The sequence below is a fragment of the Falco peregrinus genome, chromosome 7 (assembly GCF_023634155.1).
Source record: "Falco peregrinus isolate bFalPer1 chromosome 7, bFalPer1.pri, whole genome shotgun sequence".
Classification (NCBI taxonomy): domain Eukaryota; kingdom Metazoa; phylum Chordata; class Aves; order Falconiformes; family Falconidae; genus Falco; species Falco peregrinus.
Window position 1 is genome coordinate 74691987 of NC_073727.1, and position 26699 is coordinate 74718685.

General features: G+C 36.2%; 1 protein-coding gene across 6 annotated transcripts in view; it reads right to left on the reverse strand.

Moving 5' to 3' along the window:
• The window catches only part of KHDRBS2 (KH RNA binding domain containing, signal transduction associated 2), a 393310-nt gene that overhangs the window by 11933 nt on the left and 354678 nt on the right, over nucleotides 1–26699 (reverse strand). For 2 of the 6 annotated variants that reach the window (XR_008748217.1, XR_008748215.1), the window contains exons 9-12: nucleotides 22652–22825; nucleotides 20648–20699; nucleotides 3815–10151; nucleotides 1226–1308 (exon numbers count right to left, since the gene is read on the reverse strand). Coding sequence is in view for 1 of the 6 variants with exons in the window: in XM_055811149.1 (XP_055667124.1) it covers nucleotides 22728–22825 (98 nt within the window). In the remaining 5 variants the exon portion in view is untranslated. Of the gene's footprint in view, nucleotides 1–1225; nucleotides 10152–20647; nucleotides 20700–21737; nucleotides 22826–26699 lie in introns of those variants that run through there. The other 4 variants (XR_008748216.1, XR_008748214.1, XR_008748218.1 and 1 more) reach the window with 4 other exon arrangements.

Consider the following 26699-nt stretch of genomic DNA (forward strand, 5'->3'; position numbering starts at 1 on the left):
GCTGCTGTCCTATTTTAGACATTTCTGCACAGTGAAGTTCAAAATAGACATTTTAATTCCAAAGTCAGCAGACATCTCATGCATTATCCATGTGTAATCAGAAAGACAGAAGTGAAGTGAGAAAAGTGACAACACTAATTAGATTAAGAAAAGTTAGGAAACTGGTGAAGACCACGAGAGAGGAAAGTCCCTTTCAATAGATTGGAAAATAGAAGGGAAAAGCTGTTAAAATTACACACCTTCTTCTATGATCAGGAAAGACTACTTCTCATATGGGACACTTGAAAAATAGGTCCTACTTTCTCAAATACCAGAAGAAGAAAAAGTAGAACTATGGCGTTACTTGCTGGGATGAACAAAGGGGTATCATTCTATGCGGATGCTTGGATCACTCCGTGTAACTGGCATCCCATCTGATTTGTTAAGTTCAAAGGTTTACAGGCAATATATGGAAACACTTTCCCTTGCTCTTCTCAGGGTGGGCAAGAAAGAAATCAGATACATTCTGTTGGGACTGTGTTGAATTTTTAGTCCTGCCAGCTCAGCAGAGCTATTGCAGCCCTCAGAGGATAATTTGTATATGCACAGTGACATTATATGTGTTTTGTAGTAGATTGGGACTCCCTATGGAGACACCATCCATACTTAAACCGTCACCCCAAGAGTTTCCAAGGAAAAAACTGATATTCTGTCCAGTTTCTAGCAGTAATAACTTGCTGCTGCAGCACCTTGCTCTGCTTCAGTTGTGTTGGCTGTGCCTAGAGCTTGTGGTCAGCAGAGTCTTATGGAGGGTGCAGCATTTACCTGTTTCACCACAACTGCGTTCAAGGTCAGAAAAAAATGGAAAAAAAGGTGTGGGTTTTTTTTTCCCTACCATTTCACATATTGAGTCTAAGGTATGATTTATTCTTCTGGGATATTTGTACAAAAGTACAAATATATGAATGCAGTACCAAGAGACTTTCCAACTTATTCCAATGATGCATCTAAACAATACCTGAAAAACATTTCAGAAGACGCATAATAATAACAACAGGAAGGGGCAACTGAGGAGAAGTATGAAGACTACAAGGTTGTGAATTTACAAGGGAAAAAGCATTTCTGGCTTGCAGAAGCTTCAATATTAGTGATGAAGCATAAACCACTTAAGCACCCACTTAATCTTCAGGCTGAGGTTACTGGATTGGCAATTAGAAAATTATCTTTTTACTTCTAAATGGATTACCTCTGATTTGAAGTCACAAAGGGAGAAAAATCTGGTGCTCAAGATGCCTTTTCTTTTTAAATGAAGTCACATTTCAAGGAAAGCTGTAATTTGAAACGCAACATTTATTACTACTTTTCAAGGCAGTGCTAGAAGAAAATCACTCTATCTTCCTCAATAGCTTTTATATTAGCAAATCATCATATATTCAAGTGCAAAATTACTGTGATAGCAAAAGAGAAGGGGTTCTTTTAATTTGCTTTGGTGTTTTGAACATCCGGTGACTTGCAAAACCTGAATGAAAGCCATTGGTTTATTCCTTCACTAAAAGGCTTTAGAAATATCTCTGCTTCTACAGGAATAACTGCCCGGAGTTGCAAAAATTGGCGATTACATCAGATTTTAAGAATAAACAGTGGCACCTCTGACGTGCCTTGTATATGTTAACAAAAGACACAAAGGTTACTGGATTGCAAAACATTCATGACTAAACCTCGAGCAGACTTAGACTTCTATTCCATGGGAATAACAGAATGAATGGAAAGCAGTTAAGAGGATTAAACCCACTGTAGAGAGATGTGAAGCATAAAGCCATACTTAATGACTCATGATCTCTCTCTCCCTGTCCCCATTAATACAGCTTCTTTATTCCTCTTTGCTCTATGCAATTCATGTGTATTCTTCTCATTCACCAGTACGTGACCTTATTTAAGTCTCTTCCTTAAAACCTCAGATGATGATAACATTACTTTTTAAAAATAGCAATGAAATGTATTATACATGTGTGAATTAAATGAAAAATATTATTCTGAAAAGTTACCTCTGTCCACTAAAAATGTATATGTAAATCCAATTTAATTTCCACATCTTTGTTTCAAGAACCTCAAAAGAAGATGATCCTGAAACCAGGGTATTCTTTTAGCATGTTTACTCTTTCATCTGATATTCCCTTATCTCTAGTGTGGTCCAACATCACAAAGCAAAAAATGGACTGTTCTTTCCTCAGCTAAGACACTTGCAGGATATTGCAGGGTGTCTAATAGATTGAGACATCATTTTGTTAGACAAATATGAATCTCTGGGACTTACCTCCTATTTCAACTGACAACAGAAACTGTTTAAATGTTTCTTATACTAGAAAGATCTCAAATCCAATATTTTGATTAGGACAGGACTGATACCAAGCTCTTATGGAATAAGTAATGTATCCACTGTTACTGAATAAAAAGAGTTGCATATCTAAAGAGAAGGAATAGAACTTAGTATTTATATTGATGAGTATTGTTTTTAAAAACAGTACCACTTTATTAAATCATATTATAGCTTATTAAAAATATTGCAATATATTACAGAAACCTAAGATTAGCTTTCCTTTAGTTGATGATACTCCAGAAAATACACTCATAGATATTTTGAAGTTCAATTTTTCTGTTTCCCAGATCCTGAGATTTATAAAATAAACTGTAAGTGGAGGAAAGCAAAACACAGAAGTCAGTTCAACCTGTGCAACTTGAAACTAGTGACTGAAGTCTGCACAGACAGTGAGTAGAGCTGACAACTATCTGGAGTTATTCTAGTAACAGTGTGCTAAATTTGCTACTTTTCCTCTAAATGGGACAAATTCTTACATTATTAAAATTGCTATCACTCTCTTGGCACTACTGCAATAAAGTGCTGATTTTAAGCCCATGAGAAATTACCCCAGTGTATTGCTGTCTATGAGATGTCACACTGTTTTGTCAATGTCTTCCAAGCATAATATTACTTGGTGTGAGGAGCAATCATAATTTAAGTATAAGGTAATTGCATCATTGCCTTGGTGGCATAGTGGCTCCTTAAAAAGAGCAGGTTTTTTTTTCTGGCAATCCTCTTGCTACTGTCCAAAAGACACATCCTTCCTTGCTTTCCCAAACCTGAGAATCTGGAATGCATGTGGTTCAAAGGACATCTACTTTGCTTACAGGGACGGAAATGAAGATGGCAGCTCAGCATCTTAATGCTTTTCTGAGAGAAGCTACATTTTGTACTTCAGGAAAATGTTTCATTTCTATAGGAGCTCCAGGTGTAGAGGTCTATGGCAAGAGTCTTGCATACAGTGAAAGTCTTTCAGTCACTCAACTCATCATCTGGAGGTAAATTCAGACCGATTATGTTGAATTTGGTTGTAATTTGAGAACAGTCACAGAGAAAGGAGGGATGAGCAAGACCACACACTGTCCAGAGTAATGGTTAGCAGTATGCTTGTGGACATGCCAAATACACCTTCAAAGTCTTCTAAAAGACTTCGATACCAAAGGCTGCATACAGGCAGCGACTCTTAACTTGGGCCTTATGTATATGCATATATGTATATATACACATATGACAGAAGCCTCTAGTTAAAATCAGCCAGTCACCAACTCTCCTGCTGAACTATGGTGTGTCTCCAGAGATCCTTATTCAATTATTAATGCATCTGCTGCTAATTTCATCGTGCAGAGTGTGAATTTGTCTTTCCACATTGAGCTCGGAGGGAAGTTTGTAAGAAATATAGAACTTGTCAGCACATGAGAGTCAACACTTTACTGCTGTGCTGCGGCCATTTATAATGAAACTAAAATGAACACTCACTTGTTTGGCATTAATTTAATGTCCCACTTAGCTCCTATCAGACGTAAATGGCTGCTCCATCCATTTAAGCATTTCTGTTTGTGCACATAATGAAGTACTCTGTACCTGTCAGGTAAGCAGAACTCATAAATGAAATAAGAAATGGATGAGGAAATTCAGTGTTCTTAATGGTAAGGCTCTACAGGGGCAGCATCAGGGTTTTTTTTCTGGCCACAGGTATACCACTGTGAGATTCACCTTTTATCCCATTTTGCAGAGACCATACAAAGACATGACACGTATACACGTTAGCATGCCAAAAACATTCCTAAAATGAATATATGTTCAACTCATGGCACAATTAAGAACAGCTGTAGTTGTCAAACACACTCAAAACAAAATAAATTAGCTAGGCAACCTCTTGGTACTGAAATGTTGGGTTTTTTTAATGTTCTCTATCTCAGAAAAATAGAGTTTAATTTTTAACAGCATACTAGTTATGATCATCCCCTCTTGAGGAATTTTTTTATGAGAATGAATGGAGGTAATGACTACCATTAGTCACTGTCATTAGCATAAAACATTAGAAATGACAATATTTATAACAAGCTATGACATGACAATTAAAATATGACTTTCTATCACTTGCGTATGCTTTGGCTACAGCTGGTTGCTATTTTCTAAAGTTAAACTGATAGAAGTCTGGTAATGCTATATTTAATAGCATGTTCATCATCAGATCTAATTGTTTTCCACCACAGGGTATGAAGCTTTATATCCCCTATCAACCCAAAACAAACACCCATACTGCTTAATGGCTGTTCAATTAATGTTTATAGTGCTACTTTTATAACCTAAGTTACAAGACAAAAAAAACCCTCCAAGAAGCAATTTAAGGACCTCAGAAGCTTAACAGGACTTCAACCAATACCAAAATTTACTAAAACACATATAAAGTCCCACACTTGAGGATGTGAAATTGAAGAAATTAGTCAACATCAGAGAACTCTTACAGGACAATGGTGTAATTGCCAAAGGAGGGGAACACAGCCCTTCACACAGGGGTAGTTGAGTGACTTCAGGCTGGCTGCCCCGCAACTGCTGCTCATGCTGGGCTAAAACAGAGAAGACCTGTTCATCCCAGGTCACATAAAGGTCAGACTCCGTTGCTCAAATTGCAGTTATTCCCCTAGGAGTGATTTGCCCTTGGCAACCTAGATGCTGTCCACCTACTCATAATTCTTTCCCCTATTTTGCAGAGCTCATGCTGATGAAAAGGAAAGAATGGCTCAAAGATGGGTTTCTCTGCTACCACCTTGGTGCATACTAATTTTTGTCCCTACCTTTTGTACTAAGCCTGTAGAGAGCTATGTAAAACTACTGTAAATATGTTTTCACTGGAGAGCTGCCATTGTTCTAAATTATGAAAGTAAATGATTTCTGGTTTGAGCTTTTAATTGTATATAGTAGTAATATATTCACTCGGAGATTCCCATTTGAATTCAGACACCCTGATCTCTGGCTTTTAATGATGCATTACCAACCTGTACTTCTCTGACACCTAGGCAATTAATCATTGGCACTCCTCAGTCCCCCAGAGTAGCTGGACACAATTAGACAAGAAAGAACCAGACTTGAGGGGTGGTGAAAATTTCTTTTCAGAAACTATACGGTTTTTTCACACCATAAACTCTGCTTGACATTCATTGCTGCAAATATATTTTAATAGAACTGCTGTTATTCTGCCTCTCCTTCCAGCCTCCCAGGAGTTTTTGTAGATCAACATGACATTCAGAAATAGGCGAAAAATGCTCTGTGAAGTTTAAAGGCTGTCAAGCCTTCTTGGTAACTTCCCTCCAAGAGTACAGCTGAGAAATGACAAACTTGTCACCTGACTGGCTGGTGTTTAGAGCTGACTGCTTTTGATTAGGAAGCAATGAACCTTCCATTCTGGAGTTCATTTTGTGTTTCATAAGCACCTCTTCACTGCAAATTATGCAGTTGAACTGATTTGAATTTGATTAGCATGATGCTACAGTTTTATTATTTGTAGTAAATACAGGCATCTTTTATGGCGTTACTGCACATTTAGGAGAATTTCAGGATGGTTACAGACTTACTTTTATTTCTCATGCATTATTGCTTGACATTTTAAAAAAATCCAATAATAATATATGCCTGTGTTGCAATTACTCACGTGTGCATTGCTCCATATGTACTTACACTTTACATCCTCTCTGCTCCAGTGGGAAGAGTAAGATGAAAGCAATCCTGCCTACTCAAGGACAAAGTACTGTGTCCTCAGCAGGTAAGTTGAGCTAGAAAGAAAGTTATTCAGAAATGCAACAGCTAACTTCTTTAATGGAAAACTCGGGTATGAAATTTTATGCTACAGACTTTGTGATGCACAGCCACCAGAGGTGCATGCATTAAACACTGAGTTGCTATTTCAATGTCATCTGACTTTGTGAGTTGCGATGTGAACGCTCTGGGAAGCTTGATACACTTTTATCTTCTGACAGCCTTTCAATTACATGTCCTTCCACATTATTACATAACTTCCAGTGATCTGCACTGTGGACCTCAGTAATAAAAATCCATTTAATGTCTGAAGAACACAACTTCTTTGGTCAGTCGGTATAGACATAGAGGGTGAGAAGTGCGTTTGACCAGAAACTAATGCTGAGTGGTCAGATGGTTGGGTCAATAAAAGCTAAAAATAACATTTGATTTTCAGAGAAAAGAGAGTTCAGGACACAGCCTAAAGGCTAGATTTGACCCTAACTAACCACTTGTCTCTGTATCAGTGTTATAAGGAGTGTGTAGTCACCCGAATCTACATGCTGCAGAGCAGTTAGAGATGTAGCTACAGAACTCACCAGCAAGATCTATGATTAACTAACAGCTTAATGTATTTATTACCAGTATGGTCCACAGTGCCTTTTATCTATTAGCTTCAGGCTGAATATTCTCCAACACTTAATTCTACCTACCTTTAGAAAAATCCATATATATCTACAATTTATCTTCTTATTTGCTTACCTGTTTTCACAGACCACCACTACAGTGCATGAGTACAGCAACATATCCCAGTCATCAGGGATGCTTTTAGGAAAATAAAGTAGGCTCACTTCAGCTGCAATTCAAGCTATTAGTGAGATATTAGTGTAATCTATGCGTCTTCAGTATTTCTTTGCTTTTCAATAATACCAGCTGTCTGTCTCAAAATCTGTAATATATTAATTTCCACAGTATCTGTATAAAGATGCAAGACAAGAGGTTCAAAAAAGGTGTTTTGGGTGAGAATATGTAGATCTTGTGTACCGATGATGACTCCTGATCTTCGAGAACCTGAAGCTGAGGCTTGTGAAAGCTGCAGGTTTTCAGCACTTCTGAAGACAAAAGTATGTCTCCAGTGCTCCAATACTGATGGAAGTTTCTGTGTTTTGAAAATATTGAGGGTTATTAACACAAGTACCTGCTAAGCAAATCACATTCCTTTAATAAACACGCAGTCCAACAACAAAGCCATGAGAGGAAAGAATTAGCAAAGGTTATAGAAGTACAGAAAATCGACTTCTGGGAAACTCCACAGGGCAGTTTCCATGCGGTGAATGCTGCACGTGGGGAGCTCAAAGAGAAGGCCTGAACAGCTTGTTCTATCACAGCAAAAGCTCTTCTGCATCAGGCCGTGCTTCTCTATGCCCACTTCTCAACCTCTTGCTCCGTTGAAGAGCATCAGGCACAGACCAGGCTTACCTCAAACTCCAAAGACAAGCATGTGTCAAGCCTTGTGTTCCCCCAGCTCTACACAACTTAATATTACGATATGATAAACATAACCTGTAGCTTTTAATGTATCTCCCATAACTGAAATTTAAAATTCTTTTCCTTAAAAGTCTGATTATTAAGGTCGGGATTACTTTCACCCAACCTCAATTATCTAAAAGACAGCTACGTAGTCTACACTAGGCATCTAGTCTCATTTTCTAAACAGCAGAGGCCATTTCATCCCACTTGTTTTTGACACGTACCTGAAAGGGGCTAAATTGCCCTTTGGACCTGAATTGAGTATATATGCACATACATATATATATAACTGAAAAACAGGAAAGTCAGAAACAGTAAAGGAAGTCATGAAAGCAGGTGAAACTTGGTATTTTACTATGAAGTACTGGCTTTCTTAGACAGGGAAAAAACGGAATTCCCTTTCTTCCTCCGCAGATTTCTGTTCACTTTCTAGAAATATAAGTAGAGTCCTCCACACTCCTGAATCACTTTTTTCACTTATTAAACTCTGAAGTTATCAAGCCAAAAGGAATCGCTACGCTGAGTTTCCAAGAACACTACAACATTTTCTTTAGGCAAAGAATGAAAATGATCACCTACTTCCATGCCTCACTTTTAAGCCACTTTAGGAAATGTAGTCCAATGGTTGAGACTGGGGTATAAGTACAGGTATTTTGGTTTTGATGAATAGCATTCTTTGTGAAGCAGAGCAAACAGCTTCCCCCTTCTCCTTCCATCTGCTATGTGCAAAGCACAAATGCCAATAGAGGCATCAATCTTCTTATTCCACATTGATATAATGTGAAAAACACTTCTAAGAGCCTTAGATTATTATCTACAATGTAAACACACTTAGCTGTAATCTAAGTAAAGCCTTAAGAAACCTGCAAATTTTCACTCATTTCTTTATCTCGCATCCCAGTTCAAACTGGAGTGTGAGTACTGTGACCTAGGGTTTATTTCCAGCTCTAGCTAGTGGGAGGAATGTTGAAAAATACATATTTTTTTTCTTCTCTAGTCTAGAAACATGTTAGGTTTGAATAGCTTTTGGCCACATCCTCTTAGCTCTTTCTCTGTAGAGAAAAATCTACATCTAAAGCAAGACATAGTTCAAAGTTTTATCACCATTTGCAGAGAACAAATCCAAAAATAGCACAGGCAGAAAAGTGTCATCACATTCAGAACACATGATGACAAGGAATGGAATCCTGTAAGAGGACCATGCTGTTCTGCAGTGCAGGAGACTAAGGTTCCAGTGCGTTTTCTGGTGTACGGTCAGAAGAATCAAGGGAAGGACTGTGGTTGCACCAGAAGTGTGGGAAGTGATGGTGTGTACAGGATTGAGGTGGGTATTTCTGCTGCCACTGTATGGAGTCTGCCAGGAGAGTATCTCCACATTAGCTATTGGTACTGCTTTTGCTAGCTACCATCAACAAAGACTTAAAGTGGCCTTTTGTTTCACATGCTGTTTGCTGAAGGAACAAACCCTAATAACTAAACGCAGTAACTGTATTTTTATGTGACATATGGCTATAAATAAGCTTATTACAGAAAAATACAACTTCCATATAAGTATTTAGTTTGGAAGATTCAGGAAATGTTAGATTTCTACTTTCCAATATAATTAGATGATGTTCTTCAGTATATACAAGAGGACGTAGCCTTTAATCACAGGACCTTTTGCTACCCTTCTCTCTGCAAGACCTAATTTATTCTGGATATGAGATTGAATTAAGTATTTGTATCTGTCTTAAACCTTAGTGGTATGACTGGTTTTTGTTTACTGTTTTCCACCCAGATGTCCTCTGGTATACTTTTATTTACTTTCTTACAGGTTTTCATAGTTTGTAGTGACAATGCTACAGTAACTGAGCCTTAGACATTTTAATAAGTGTATGTTCACAACAGGTCATGAGGATACCAAAGTTCTTCTAGATGAACAAGCAAAGAAAGAGCAAAAAAACCCCCAGAATCTGCAAAATTTGATTTTACCAGGACCACCTCAATGAGTTAGCTAATCCAAAGGAGATGATTTCTCCAAATATTTGGCATTTTTAAAACCTATTTCTATGTTCAACCCACTGCACAAATATAGTTTGATTATTTTTATGTTACTTCTGTGAGAAAGATGATTAAATATTATTTACCACAGAAAGAGAACATAAGAATTTACATACATTTTCAGACTATCCTGTCTCAAACTAACATGCATCATAGGTAACTGTGTATGAGCTCTCTTCCAATGGCAAACATAAGGTGAACTGGTTTAAAATAATCCTATTTTTTTCAGACTGAGGTAAGATGAATTATCTCACATTTGACATAAACTAAACCCATACAGACAAATACCACAGCTCACCTGATAGACTGGAAGATCACTGTAAGTCTGAGTGCCACCATATCCTGTTGAGGTTTGTAATGGCAGGTCCAGAACTCAGGGCTGTGAAGAGTCCCAACCTGAGGCTCAGTTCTTCAGATCCCACTGATGTATTGCAAATGATGCTGAACGCGCTCATTTCTCTGAACACCGTTCAAAAGGTACAGTACTTCCCCCTAAGTCTCCAAAAATCTGAAAATCAAGAAAAAGTTGGGCAGACACATTCAATGAAGAACGCAAAATCAGTTGTGACATTAATATTTTAGATTAAATTACTTATGTAGATCCACACATCATCTCTGTGACACAGTGTTAGTCTGGATGACAGAAAATGCTTGGGAGACAACTACCTTCCAAATTCTGCAAGTTACGAGATAAAGCAGTTACATAAAATAACAATTTTCTGCCCACTTCTGACATACCCCTATGCCCTGCAAGAAACACAAGTAGAATAGAAGAGTAAATGATCATCTGCTTACAATCTCTAAAATAATGGATGTGCAAAAATGAGGAAATGGAACAAACTAAATACTGGCATTTCTGATTTTGATTTCTTTTAAAACTTTTTGAACATTATTTGTAAAGTTACTGTATGGAACGTCAGTAATATCATTTCAGCTCAGCTTTCTCATTAACTTCTTTCTTTTTATAATGCTACAAATTTATGAAGTGTTGCCTTCAATACCTTTTCTCCACCTGCAATCATCTACTTGAGATGAAGGCTTATGGTTCATGTACAGTAGTATGACATGCTTTTATCAGTGTAATAAAAAAGGAGGTTTGTGGCAGTGAATTTTTTGAACACCAACACTCTTTATGCAGATAATACAGCAAAGTAATTATATTTATCCTAGAAAATTACTTCTGAATGCTAGTATGGATGAGAATGGGAACCTGTGAGAACAGGTTGGTTGGAGTTGTGTTGCATTTATTGATAATATTAACATAATCAGGTCTTTGAGAGACTAATTAAAATCAGTTCTTATTAAAATCAATGGATTGAGAGACAATTTGAAGATTTAGGCTAAAGAGGGAGGGTTGTTTTTAAGGCATTAGTTAGCTAGTCTCTTCAACCATCTAAAGGGGAGAAGTCACATCCAGAAAGTGTTCTAGCATGCCTGGCTCAGGCGCTTTGAATTACTATCTGTAAGCAAAGACTGCTCCACTGGATGTATAGGTACCCTAGGTACATGTAAGTGGCCAAAAACTAGATATTTGAGGCTATGTGACAAATATGCTCAATTTTTACCCAAATGCCACACTAAGGTAACTTCACATAAAAGAATTTTGATCAGTGGGGCAGGGGAGTATAGACATTTTTTTATAGCTTTTAGCAAGTTTACTGAAACGGCAAAAGGTAATTTTTTGGATGCCTTATGATAGTCTCCAAATCAAACAGATTTTCATGAAAGCATCAAAGAAATAATTTCTGGGACCCTCAGGAGAATTCTCCCTACCAAAAGCAAGTTCCTGTTACAAATTACAAGAACATTCAATTTGTAAACTTTAAACCCTTCCACAAACTCAGAAACATTTTTCTGTGATGGAAAGTATTAGGTAGGTATAAATGTCAGGCTTGCAAAAGAAACAGTTAAGGTAAACCAAGAACTCTGAAGTTAGATAAATCTGAATTATGGGTCAGTGAAACCCTGGTTCAGCTCCCTTCATGTATACATTTGATATAGACTTTAAAATGGTTGAGGGTTTTTCCCCCCCTCTTGATTTCATGAATAAGAAAAGGCACTGAAAGAACAGCTGTTTGATATTTCTTTTATCCTTGTTATTCAATTTGCTTAACTCTATTAAAATTCTTAATTTTTCTTGACAAAATTACAAATTTTGCAGTTGGCTTTCTGTGCCACTTGTGGCTATAATATGTGAATACCTCTTGAGTTTGACTAATTTTTATTAATGTATTTCTGAATTAAAATAAACCATTTATCACTGTTACATAACCTGGGAAACCCAAGCCTAGTTTTTTAAAATCCCTAACCTTAAACAGCACCTTGTATAGTCAGGCACAACTCCTGATGATGCCACTTGCAATTCTGATGAAAATCAGACCTCAGGTTTTTCTGTAAGGCCTCAAGGCAACAAGAAATACAGCATTAGTGGACTTTGAGCAATTTGCCTACCCTCACACAAAACTCTGCTGGAGAGAATATAATCGATTCCTCTTTTTTTAGTCAAACTCAGCTCTTCAGTCATGAAACTCCCTCCTCTTTCCTGATAACCCAAACCACTGCACAGACCCCAGCATCTGGGAGTGTCAGCCACTGGTTCTACGGATAAGAGCTATTTGGGCACACAACCCTTACACATTACCACAGCTGCGTACTTGTACATTAGGCAAGACAGTGGAGTTAAAAAATATGGGCACTGGGAAGGCAATATAGGATCATTCTAGTGGTGTTTAATTTGCTAATGCCAACAGAGCTTCTACTTGTTCTATATATTTCTCCTGACCTCTCCACCATGCACCCCAAGCATCCATTCTGGATCTGATAGAAGAAAAGGCACTGGACAGGGTAGATGCATGGTCTGACAAAGGAAGGCAGTTCTTACACTCTCATGTATAAGAAACCAGCACTAGAGCGTACTGTGACACACAGTCTGCAATATATTTTCATAGACATTTGCTGTGAAAGAAAACTTTTGTTATTTTGTAAATGACCAAAACCTTGTATTTTTCTGAACTGTCTGGCATTTTGGCCAAAATCCTTGGATTGAGCAGATACCATCATGGACAATTTAATTTCAAGTGGGTGCAGCTGATTTATAGAAAGTACTGGTGATCTTAATGGTAGATAGTATTATGAGCCCTGCCAACAGTACATTTACAAAACAAATGAGACAATTGGAGGCATGACAGATTAAAGTTGTACAGCTTATTTTGGAGTTCTGTATCTTATCTATGAGAGCTGTGAATGAGAACAAGTCATCCAAATAAGTCTGGATGAAGAACCTGGCATAAAAATGATTTTATATTAAAAAACTAAACCTATTTTGTAGATCCTTAAACATATTCTTAGGGTTACTTTTGGTTGACTATGTATTACAAAGCCAGGTATCTTATTGCCATTAGTCTATACAGACTCCAAAGCAGAAAAATCCACACCTAATCCAGAGTCTAAATTTATTCCTAACATGGTCTGAAATAAAACTTCTGTTCTTTCTAGAACTGTCAGCACTGTAAAGTTTAACAATATGTAGGCTTTTAGGGTCCAGTCCTATTGTACTCAGTGCTACAGGGAAAGCATCAGGTATTAAGTCTCAAGCCCTTATCAGTATTTAGAGACAAAGTTATTGTTCATCAGACATACAGCATGAGAAACTTACCATAGTAATAGGTGATGCATATATGGAAAAATACAGCTATAATGCAAATGGAAAAAGATAATAGCAGGCTTCTTCAATGTAAATTTATCATATGTACATATACTCACTACATGCACACATTCTGCTAGCTGCTCCATCCAGTTGCCTAGTACAGCCCAGCAGGCTTCAAGGGATTCTAGTATATCTGTACCATGGATAAGAGTTCAGTTCTCCAAACAAATCACAGCACCAAATACATCCTGTATTTCATTTCCTGATGCAAATTCTTACCCCTGCCTGCTGCTTTGCCAATTGCACTTTATTACATCTCTTTGACCTGCTGAGTGACCTGAGCCAAATCATCCAGCTTCAATGTTTTTCTAATTCTCCATTACAAGGCAGAGATTAAAATGCCTGCTTCCTTCAGTAAGCATTTTGAATTCTATGCAGCAATTTTTTTAAAGTTCTGTAGGTGCTAGTCAAGCTTTATAAGAGCTATGCAGTATTGTTGGTGTTACAAAAACAGATAGCTGTCTTCCTTTCTTGTGAATGAGCGCTAGATTCCCCGAGGCACATATCCCACAGCCCTTCACAGTCTAGTGGGCAGCCCATTTTTGCTTTAGATCTGCAACCAAGTTCAGTAATGCTGTCATTAAAAACTATGTAAAGAATTGTGCCTCCTTCAGAAAGCTGTTAGTTCTCACTCTATGAAAACAAAGCGGTGACTACCATGAATGGATGAACTTGGTTGCCAAGTTGAGATTTGGGGTGACTGACAGTTCCAAGCAAGTACCTTCAACTAAGGGTTTTTCTTGCACATGGGAAAATTAGTTTTGATGATATAAAATGTAGAATTGTGATGTAGGTCTTGTAACTGAAGTACTCTTTCTGGGTCAAGGTTATTTCATCCTGCCCACTAAGCAGGACATCAGCTGGAATGACACATTCTAGTCCTTAACAGATATGTGTTCTGTTTGAACTTAATTAAATTATAGAAATGACTGCAAATCAAATTCTGAATTTCATATTCCCTTTTCATTCCTTGATGTCAGCAGGGATTTTTAGTGAATGAAACCTGACTAAGATCTGCAGGATTGAATTCTCCATCAAAAACCTATTTTGCTTAACTGGAATCCAACCTAATAGAGCATTCCTGCCAGCTGTTTGTATCTTTACATCATGGATACTAATAGAGATATTAAAAAGGTATATAATACTCAAATACCATGCAGAATAAGAAAAAGAACCCTACTAATTGTAAATACTCTAAGGATACAAAGCTGAAGTCCTATATTATCAGAGAATAGCAACATTTCATTTGAATGAGAGTGCCCTTGACTTTCAGTCAGAGTAGGTATATGAACAATTATGTTCTTCTGGGAAGAAGAGGAAAAAAATGGAAAAATAAAAATAAAAATAAAGATTCTGCATGCATAAGACCTTTCCACTGAATTTTGCCAGTAGTTGTACAGGATTGTTCAAGAAGAAATATAATGAGTTGTTAGCTGAACAATGACTATGGAGTCATAAGTGACTGTAGTAAATTATGATACAAAATATCCTCCTATTTTTTTCTGTTTACTGTGCAGAAGTAAAGAAAAAACCAAAGCACCCAGAATGCTCAGAAGCCAAAAATGAGCAGCTCAGCAGTTTGCACCTCCGACTCTTTAGTGGTCACAGCGTGAAGGTCCTGTAATGCAAAGGCATATAACAAAGGTATTCACTGTTTTCCTGTAAGCAAGCCATCCATCATCAGCTAATGCATCCAGCATGGCAAGAACGGTGCTAGACATGGTATAAGCAGGTGCTCTCACACTTTATAATAACATTGTACAAGAAACTATACCTCAATTAAATCAATAGGATACAGCAGTAACCTGAAGAAACAAGAAACATTATTTTTAGAATTGATTCGACTCTTACCAGGGCAGTCAAGCATTTACACTATCCTACTTGTACACACAAATGCTGCTAAAAGATATCAGAAAGTTCTGATAAGTTCTGATCATTTCTATACAGCACTCTGAAAAATTCTTTGGGCATACACTGGATTTAAAGAAGCAACTACACAGCATTTTCTTTCATTTTTTCCTTTTAATATGTGAATGATGACCTATACCATTACAGCATAGGTCTGATATTCCTCCAGTAAACCTTCCTTCTAATTTACGGGTTTGAAATATGAAAGCCTGAAATTGCTTTCTCAATAAATTTTGTTATTCTCTGGTAAATCATCCTAGATTTCAAAGTTAATTCAATTATGTCAGGACAGGATGCATTTATGTCTTTCAATAAGTACTAAACACAGCCCTTTAATAGGATTTATATAAGGAAAACAAACCTTTAAAACAGTGACATGTTTTTAGTAGAAATTTAGAAATCTGCATTTCTCATGCTTGACAGAGATTGCTTCTGTTTGTGAATAAAAATGTTGTCCCAGATATGCACTATTATAGTGATGCATTTCAACAATTTTGAAATGTTCTGCTGAGTCATAATATAAATTTCTTAGTCAACCAGAGATCATGAAAAGACAGAAAATCTTTCCTACACTCATATTGGGAGCCACAGTTCACTTTAGATGCCACTGTTTCAGAACATAAATACTGTACACCAGCATGTCCTCACTAAAAGATATCAGCATATTCATGAACAAAGCACATAATTTACCTAATTACTACATATACCAGCAAATCTTTCAGTGGGAATAGCTTTCCTTAATGTTTCCAATGAATGTTGGTATTTAACCTGCAGGATCAGAAGCAAAACCACCTGAAGAAAAAGGAAAGGCTTAATGATTTCAAAGGTTTCAGCCAGGTCCCAATAAGCAATAATAAAGACTAGAAAAATGGCATTAGCTAACAACAAATTGGAAGATGGTGATCATCTCTGAAGCTGTAACTGGTCTGAGAAAGTTACCTGTACACCTTTCCTGTCTGCATAGACCAACACAGTAAAATGGAGAACATGACATACTGGTTTTGATAACTCTTGGGTTCTAATAATGGATGGAGGTCACAGAGCACATCTAAGTTTTTAATGGAGGACAGAAAAACTTCAGAAGACATTAGACTTATTTTTCTGTTTAGCATTCAAATATTTTTCAGTTTTTCCTGTGATTTTACTCTATTAATTAGGGTTCTTTTTGTACTTTGGTTGATCTGTTGACAACAGAGGATGACTTGAAATAGTAACAAATATGATCTTCATTCTTCCAAACAGGTCTTTAATTACAGCCAGACTTTTCAATTTTTGTAAACCAAAATTATTGCTTTTTTTAAAAAAACTTTGTAATGTCTTAGTCAAATTCTTTCTTTTTTTATTCCTAATTTGATAAAATGTATCTACAAATGAACTCTGCCTTCCTGAACCCTAAAAATACATATGTTCTGACATAGGGAGAAGTGATTATGACTATATGAAATTTTTTCCCAAACTACTTCACCTTCTTGAGCCATTCACCAATGAAGTTCTACAGCATTATAAAAGAGTTCAGGTAATACTTATGAAAAAAAATCACCTATTTTCCTTAATATCTTTGCTAGAAAGTTGTTAGTAAATAGATTCTGTAGGGAGATTGTAACTTTCTTTAGATTTGGTATTTGTTTCACAATATTCCAGGAAAACATTTTTTCTGTCAAAACATGCAGCTGCTTAGGAAATTCAGGTAGAGTTTCTCAGTTATCTTTTCATTTTTGATAGTGTTTTTCCACAAAAGAAAGGAAATATACCCACAAACTTTACAGAGGATGAGGTATCTCTAAGGCACTTGTATGGACAACACTGATATCCAGTGATGTCCTTATTTAACCTTTATACAATCTTGACTTGCTTCTTCAAGTTAATACAATGCAAAAGGGAAAACTTTCTAGGACCTCCATTCAATGGATCATATTCTTTCAGATGTTAAGAAAGGCTTTTTGTTTCTTATGTTTAGCTTATTCTATGACTCTCCTTTGCCATTGTTTATAATTTTGTACCTGTATTATTTGACTACTGCAAAATTTTGGACTTCTTAGAAAAACAGTACGTAAAACAACACTCCTAGTGTTAAACATGAGGGAAATACATCACTACTGTAGACCAAATTGGTGTTTATTTGCAACAATACATTGCTTCCTTGTTCTTGATTTTAACCTTCAGATAATACTCCTGGATGATATTTCACAAGGAATGCCATAAATCCGTATTATCACAGTAACACGTTAAGCCTTCTAACTGATGCACTGATACATGTTCATTATCCCGATTCTAATCGTTATAGATTCTGGGTTATAGACTGAATGGGGCATGTGCAATAAGAGCATCCCCTAGCTTTATGGCTATAGCTCCGTTACTCTGAAAGGAGGTTGAGGACCTCATTGAGCTAGAAAAATATTGTCAATATCCTTTGAGGTGAGGTCAGGTATCCTGTTCTTCCTAAGGTTCTTCATTTATTCATATGAATATTTAAGATCTTGTTTAAACACTGTAACATAAGCTGTACAGTAAAGAAATAGTTACATGGTGCCACTTCATTTTCTGATAAAGATCGCTACTCTAGGGATGTCTGATTTTTTCAGTTAGAATGGCTTTTGAATACATGCAACAAGTCTGCTAGACAAAATAGTTCAGTAGTGCAATTTTTCCTCACCTGTTACTTTTCCAGGAGCTTGTCCCTGATGGTGCAGCTTGGCGGGTTCTGCTCGAGCAGGTGACAATGCTCTCAGCCCCTTGACGCTTTCTTCCTACTCTGTTTCTATCTGGACTTGAAAATTGCTCCCGCCTCTCTGACTAAACTTCCATCAAGGGAAGCTGTGACTGCATGAGATATGAAGCTGCAGATTCTGTCACTGTGCCATCCACTACACTATCCAGCCACCATTCCAACAACACGGACTGTCAAATGTTGCACAACCCACCTCCAGAAATACATTTCCAAACTGGCTCGTTGGTTCTATTAATAACAAATACTTTTTGGAATGTGCATTGTTTGCATTTGTAATGCAATAGCCTACCTATTTAGGGTAATAGGGGTTTTCATCCAGGAGTGCATATATTATGTACTGTCTCTTGAAAGCACAGAATTTTTTAAAAGTAGATAGTTCCATTTTAAAAAGAATCCCATGAAAAGAATATTTTGCTTGATGTTGCAGAGGTACCATTAAGAATATTTTAGCACAGTTCTGTAAAATAATATATTCTGCTGGTTTAAGTGCTGAAAATTATAATGCACTACTTTTTTTTACAGATCAAACTGTTCTATAGACAAGGTCAACCTGGAAAAAAAAAATCTTAGTAATCTTTTAACAGGCATTTTGCTATTTCAGCTCTGGTTCTCTCTTCCGTGTTTCTTACTCGTTGTTTTGATATTTTATACTAGTTTTTCTTTCTATTACAAACAAAACTACTTGGTATGTGAATTCATCCAAAGAAAATGTTTGGTTGGTGACTAGTGTCTTGAAATTATCTCTAGCACAAGTGAAGTCCTGTGTTTTCTGAAGATGCATGTAAGTTTTCAGGACCTCAGAATTATGGCTGACCTGACTGGTAGATGTGTGGAATACATCACAGCATTTCATGGAAGAGCTAAAGATGACTGTTAATTAGAACAATCACACTCTTCCTGTTACTTTCTCACAAACTAAGAAGGTGGGGTTTTTTTGTTTAAAGACATATCTGATTAACTCTAAGACTTCTTCAGAAACTGGTGTGAAATACACTTCATAGCCCAGAACAGCACATGCAGTCATAGGTAATTTTTCACACCAATTTTCTAAAAATCAATACAAAATATTTTTGCATAAAAAGTTGCTTGCACTGACTTACTAACTTACCCTTGTATGAGCATATTTCACAAAGCATTATTTTACTGACATATTCTGCAGGGTTTTTTTCAATCTACAAAAATAATGGCTGCAAAGTAGACTTTGAGACAGTGCTGCTCTGCTATAAATCTGTATTTTTTGGAGTCCATCCTAAAGGCATTCACAGTAGTTAGCCTCACATAAAAATCTGATGCACAAGTGAGAAATTAATTTTATGTGCTTTGCCCTGGATGTCTCTTATATCAGGTATGACCTGATCACAGTTTTGTGTAATTAATCATTTCAGTAAGGCAGATGAGCATTTCCTGAAATACCTATATAGTAAAATCTTTAATGTATAATAATCTATAATCACAGTTGTACTAGTATGGAACTGTATTTATAGCAGTGGAACGTGTTTTTCTTGCCTGTATAGATATAACATATACTGACTGAACCGCATTTGTATAACTATATGCAAGGTGGGTAGACAGAAGCTTTTTACTACAGTGGTATGCTCACGCTGATGTGACTGTAATATGCAGGCAAATCTCTAAGGCAAGTTATATCACTTTGGCCTGTAGAGTGGTTGTAGCGCATAAATCAAACCAATTTACACAGGTCTTGAGGCAACCCTGAAGAAAATTAAGCCCTTTATATCTCGCTATACAACACAGTTTGTGGTTTGTAAGTAACTGTTGACTACACCAAAAACTGGAAACGTTAAATCAGCCACACCACAATCATGGGAAAAGACGCAAGAGTAATAAATGTGTCTGGGATTGTGTATTTGGTGTGCAACACTATCAGTTTTGCGTATTGGCTCTAACCTAGTTTAACAATCATGACAGAGGAGGAGAATTTGTACTTTTTGTATTGTGATTAGGTTGACACTTCTGAGTCAATAAGGTTGTCATCTGAGTTGAACTTTTTTTTAAATGTTTCCAGCAATGACATTTGTCTTTCATCAGAAATCTCATCTATAATCTGAAGTCTATAGAAGAAGGTTACCCAAGATACACTTCTATTCTGAAACATATTTAACAGAGAAATATAGAAATTTATGCCTTGATACGTGCCGTTGCATGGTAATACCATTAATGTCTCTGCCATTCTAAAGCACAAAAAAAATTAAAAACCTGCCATGCGAAAGAGTCTCTTTATAGATACTTTTGTCATAGCAAGAAATGATAAATATTTTGAGAAGCAAAGGTAAGCCAGTATTGTATTTTTCTATGTCACGTGACTAGTTTGCTTCCATAACGTAGGCATGCTTTTAAAAAACACCAGCTCTTGTTTTTAGAGGAGCAGTTATAAAGTACACCATCTTAATATTTACCGTTAAAAGGCTAGACAGCAAGACTTCTTTGATTTAAATGAAGGGTATCAGAGCATATAAAAGCAAATGTTTTGATTGCCGTTATACCATAATCACTATGCTGCTATGCAAAGAAACATTGCTGGGAAGAATTGTTTTTATATGTTTTAAAACTCTACCTGAATATGTCTCTCTGTGTTAGTAAAAACAAATGCACAGATAAAATGGGGAATATGAAAAAAACCCTGAGATGTGGCAGAGCTTACCTGTCCACTTCTCAGCAGATCTGCTGCTTTGCTGTCCAGTGCCTGTGAGTCCCTGAAATAGTGAGACAGAATAAACTCAATGTAACCATCACGTAGCCTATTGAATTAATTTCAACACTTTAAATGACAAAATATACGCTTCATAAACTATTCAAAAAGAGTTAGCATGCAACTCCAGCTGCAAGAGATTTTGTTCACAAACTGAACAGAAATAGGCCTGTACTTTATTCTCATCAAAAAAGTAAACCAATCACATTGACAAAAAGCCACTGTAAACAAAAAGACTGTATTTAAAGGATTAACAGTTTTGGCATCCCTATCATCAAGTCTTCTGTTTTTTTTTTTTTCTTCTCTTTTTTCATCAAAATTTAGGTTATATATTTGTAGTTAGCAAGAGTTGCATTACTATTATTGTTAATTTTAGTTCTGTTTATTACCTTGAGGGTTATATATTGTAGAATAATTTTGTTGTCACTAGTTAATGTTAATTAGTTGTTTTAATAGCCTATATACCTATTTGTTATCTTTTGGTAGGTTTACTTTTTTAACTATCAGTAACTTAATAACTGAGAATATTTAACATTACTGTTGCATACTCAAAATTACAGAGTTACTATTAGTGTTACCTGTTTAACGTTTAGTCATCCTTTGAGTCCTGCGACATATTTCCTTAATAATCATCAGCCATCAAGTCTGATAGTCTCAAAAGAAATATCAGCCCTCTAAACTGCCTTCAAGGGCGGTGATATTTAGCACTGAAAATTACAAATAAAGTTTTTGAAGTTGAGTACCAACAACTGGGCAGTGACACTGATGATTTGTTTATCAAGACAAATTGTTATATACTACGAAAAATGCAGTCAACGCACTCTTCTGAGTGAAAACAAATAGGTGAATCTATGCAATGCTTACATGTTGAATGGGATATTTAATGTGCGGGGAAACTCAAAGGTTGAAGAACTAGCATTTAGACAGTCTAACAGTGGTAAGTGGTAATCTTACCTCTTTAAACTCCATTACATTCTCACGAGAGACATGCTAATACAAACAAGTCAATCAGAGTTTGTGTTTAGCAAGATCAAGCTTAGAGGATAGTTTAAAATCCATTTATTGTTCTAAAGCATTTTTTTCCATTAACATGTTATACATTAGTGGATACTAACCATGATTCATGTAACAGTTTAGTTTGTTAACTTTTAAATTATTTAACAACCAGAAGTTATTAATACAACTTTTAAAGTCTTACACAAAAAATCTTAAAACAGGCTTGGGTTCATTTTTGTAATTTTTATATAAAAACCATTTTAGGCATCTCTTGAAAAAGAAATAAAGCAGGCATTTAAAGCTAGAAAACAAGTAATTCCAAATTTAGTTTGTTACAAAAGGTTTCAGCTTTATTGACAAATTATGGCAAACATATTTGACAAAATTATGGTTTCCTATTTAGAGAAGCTTACACATGGAACTTTATGTGATTTTTTTTAACAAATACAGGTTAAAACACTGAACAAATTCAGTTAGCTACATACATACAGTAGCTGCTTGTTTTCAACCCCATTAAAACAGCATTTAAAATTAAATTTACAAACTTAATATCGAACATCTTAATCTAAACTAACATATATTAAAAAAGACAGGTTAAAACATCTTATCTACAGCTTGATTATTGTCTGGTTCAAAAAAAAAAAGGAAAAAAAATCATATTACAGTCTTTCAGCAACTCTAAACAAAAACTCAGCCTTAGCTAGTATGTAGAGAGACTCAAGATCTGTAACAGTGTCATGCTTTTTAAGTTACACACAGCAATGAATACAACCAACAGAACATCATCTTTGAATGGTTTATAGACAATGCTTGCCAAAGATTTTTTGTCTCTGTTTTTTTAAGTCCGTGTTATAAAATAATACTAATGTCAATGTCACTCCAATGTTATAGGAAATACAAGTAGTACATAGGATAATCATGAGCAGTAATCCCTAGGATAGAAAAGAAATGGACTATTACTTGTCTTGTTGCTGTTTATGTGGAGACCACAGGCTATTAATTGTCTTTGAGATGAGGTCACAGATGAGGAGGACCTTCAATATCTACCATAGGGGTGTTCCCTGTAACCCCCTCTGGCTGACCTTGGAGGCGGTGCCTTTAGGCTGGAACGGGTTGTGGCCCATTCTTCTTGTGCTAAAAACAGAAGAGAAAAACACGCTTTGTAAATATCTAAACTTGAAGGAACAAAGTGGTGCCACTGCTAACGGCTGTCAAAATTCTCCAGGGTTTTGGCTGAAAGCTTTAGACAAATAAAATGAGAATGGTGTTATGATCCATTTCTTTACCCTCCCACAAAAACTTAGAGAAAACTAACCTCCTACTTCTCTACACAGGCAACAATGTCTGCCTCAGGATAAGAAAACCTTACCCTTTCACTTTCAGCAGAGAATAAATACCTACTGTGGCAGCAGTACAGTCAGCTCTGGAAACACCACTGCACTACTCTGCCAGCTCAGATTTTATTTGATGTTTTGTGCTTCTAGCATTTATGTTAAAGCACCAATGTGAATAACATTTAATGCAGATGGTATGTTAATAAGATGAGGAGTTGAATCATCAAAAGATAATAGAAATACATTTGATTTTTTACTTCCATTTGAGATCAAAAGGAAGAAAATAATGGAAAAAATAGAAAGTGTCAAAATGAAGCTACTACATTAAAAGATTTTGCCAGATAGTTTTTAGTTGGCATTATCTTCAGAATACTTTTTCAAATTTTGTGAATGAAATAAGCTCAGGAAGAATAAGTTTAAAAAAAAACTAGTTCAGTTTTTACAAAGGTACAATTTTTATTTATTTTTATTTATTAATTTATTTTTTATTCCCCCCCCCCCCCCCCCCCCCGAAAAGATATTTCTAGAAGTTAAGCCTTTTAAAGGAGCAAACAGGAAGCTACCTACAGTTGTGGTCCAGTGGTTGAACCCCAAACTTGAACTCTCTCCTAAACCAGCTAGTAGATAATCAATTTCTAGTTTTGTCTTCCAATGACTTCAACTGATCATATACACAGTCATTAAAATGGAAATGCAGAAATCAGAGTGTATCATCTATCACATCATAGCGCAACATTACCCCTGTTACAACAGTCATAGAATACACCTGACATACACATGTACATGAGGAAGTTTCCAAATTTCTCCATATTCCCCCAGAGTTGCATAATGTTCTGTCTATGTCTTGTAATGAACTATAGAAGCTATACAGAAACCAGTACAGCAAATGTTAGTTACTGTCCATATTGTTTTATTTTATTGGTGATCAGCATATTTGTATTACAGGTATGTGTAGAATATTAAAGTTTGTAAAACACAAAAGAGTCAAGCCTTCTGATACTAGGGAAAAAAACCACTTTTTAAGGTGCACAAAAGACAGAGATTGAAAAGACAGGAGTTTCAAAGATTGGAAGGTGACTTGGAGCCAGTGGGAAAGGGAAAGAAAGATTTCAACTGATGATGAAACAGTATACTTGCTACTGTTATCAAAACAAAACTAATTGATTGGTATATTAAAATCCTTTTTCCTAAGTCTAAAGTAGGGCTATTTAATTTCATTTATAAATAGGTAACACAGTCATAAACTGAACTATCCAGTCTTGAACTACTCCTGAAGATTTGAAGCATTGGAGGTCCTTACTCCATCAATCTAAAAATCCAGTTGTACCTATTGTTTAAAGAGACACATAATTCTTGTGCCTTGATCCATACAATTTTTTTAAAATGCCTGTTGAAGAAACTAACATTTCAGAATATATTTACCATGCTCAGATCTTCTTTTAGACTTTAGCTAACTCCCTCAGCCACCAAGTATTGAAATGAGTACTCCTGACTCAGCACGGTCAATAAAATTCTTCTAAATGGAATATAAATGTGAAACCTGCTAAACGTCCAGGTATAAGGGGATAAGCTGTGAGCCAATTAGGTATGGTAAGCAGGGGCAAAAATATTCATGCTCATAGCCAAGAAGAACATACTTTTACTACATTTTTCATGTTACATGCAACTTTCTCATTTAATTTCTAATAAGCCAAACAAAGACGTTCTTGAGTTTGATCTGATTCCTGATGCATCTGTAGAGTAAACCCCAAAACAGTTAACTTTTTTTTTTTCCCCCTCGTATTCCATTCCCACCACTGGAAGGAGAGACTGGGCTTTCAAGTTTCAAGTCACTGCCAGAAAGCAGTGACAGATTCCTCACTTTTTGAAAATGGTGTGTCTGTCACAGTTAATTTAAAGCATTGAAGAAATTTGTTCATTTTTTTTAAACAGAACGACCCAAACAAGAGAATATAACTTTCTATGCAAAATAAAATACATAGGCTAGTACATGAGAATATTAAAACCCAAAACTGTATTGTTCATACATTTCAATGGAGGCTAACTACATGGCGTTAAACTTAGTCAGCTACTCGATTAATGGAAAGATGGCCTTAAATATAAAAAGGAACTGAAAAAAATCTTCATCTCTATTAAGGTATGTCAAAGATTTTATTTTATTAAGGCAAGTTTTCAGAGTGATAGCAACATTTTCCTCTCCAGAGAAGACTTCATACATACACCTTCCAAAGCAGAGCAAGAGTTCAGTAAAAGGTCCATATTTTGATTGCTTTGGGCTCAGCTGCTCTAGATAACTTACCGAAGTTGCTATATAGAACTTACTAAAGTTCAATCTTCACTATTTGTATCATTTAGTTATGATAAACTCCACAGTGAAACTACTATATACAGAGGCTTTTGTTTTTCTTTTGCATCTTGATTAATGTGACTGTTGATAATAACATAGACTTCCAAATACATGATAGTGATTCTGTTGCACAAGCACAGAACACATTGTTTGGATTTTTCTTTTATATGTACGTGTTAGAGTCCAAGTTCCAAATGAATTTTTGAGCAATATGGTGACATACTAGCTACCTGCATGGAATAGTGTTCTGATGGCACATTTTTGGTTTACTATTTCCAAAACCTTTATACTACTATATATTTCACTGTCAGTCATACCATGCTTTTATCACTAACACAGGAAGTATATGAGCAAGTTAGTTAAAACAACCCCCATCCTATTAGGAAAACCTTTGTGAAAATGAAATCTTACCCAACATGGACAAGACCATACTGTCCACCCACATGGGAAATTAAAGTCACAATTTCTTTCTCTTGCACGTCAGGAAGTCCTTCTGGGCAAAGGAAAATGAGGACTCCTGGCCATGGGAGGAAGTGAACTCTCTAAATGCTGCATCGGTGGAAAAGTACAAAGATACTGATATGTAGTACAGAGAAACTCTTGCAGAATAGTTGGGGAGATTCATAGTTGAAGAAGCTACACTATGAATGGAGAGGTGGGAACATTTTGTGTTCTCCTTATTTCAGGGCAAAGCAAAATAGGCTAGTTCAAATCAACACTGAAGGTAAATTAATGTTTCGCCTTGCACTGAAACTGAGAGAGCACTCACATCTTTGATTACAGTTAAGAGGTGGATTCATAAAACACCTTTTCAGTTGAGACATGGTCAGTGAGTGCATTAGTGCAAATAGACTATTTTTTAATGCAGAGTAAACCACATTGACTTGAAACAGTGCTCAGGGCTAGATACTGTGTTTTACTTGAGAACAGTAACCCAAATCTGAAAGCTTACAGAAAAATAGTAACTCCAGTAAACACTTTACTCTGCCAGCCACCACCAAGGGAGACACTGGTGACTGGAGATACTGCCAGTGATGAAGCATCATTTATTTCCCCCCAAATTATCACAGGGCAGAGTATGATTTATACTAGGTAGGGATTTCTTGGAGTCAGATTATTCATTAAAGTGAATTTTGAGTATGAATGGTCAGTCAGCTCATTAGATCATAGACCAAATCCATGCCCATGGCCTGACTGGCACTGTAGGACCGTACAATATTATCACATGTTGGTGTCGTGTTGAATTGTGAATGGGCCCAAATACAGGCTGGAGAGGATGCTTATTTCCTTCCTCTTACCTTCCGATGGCTTTCACCTGCTCCACTGG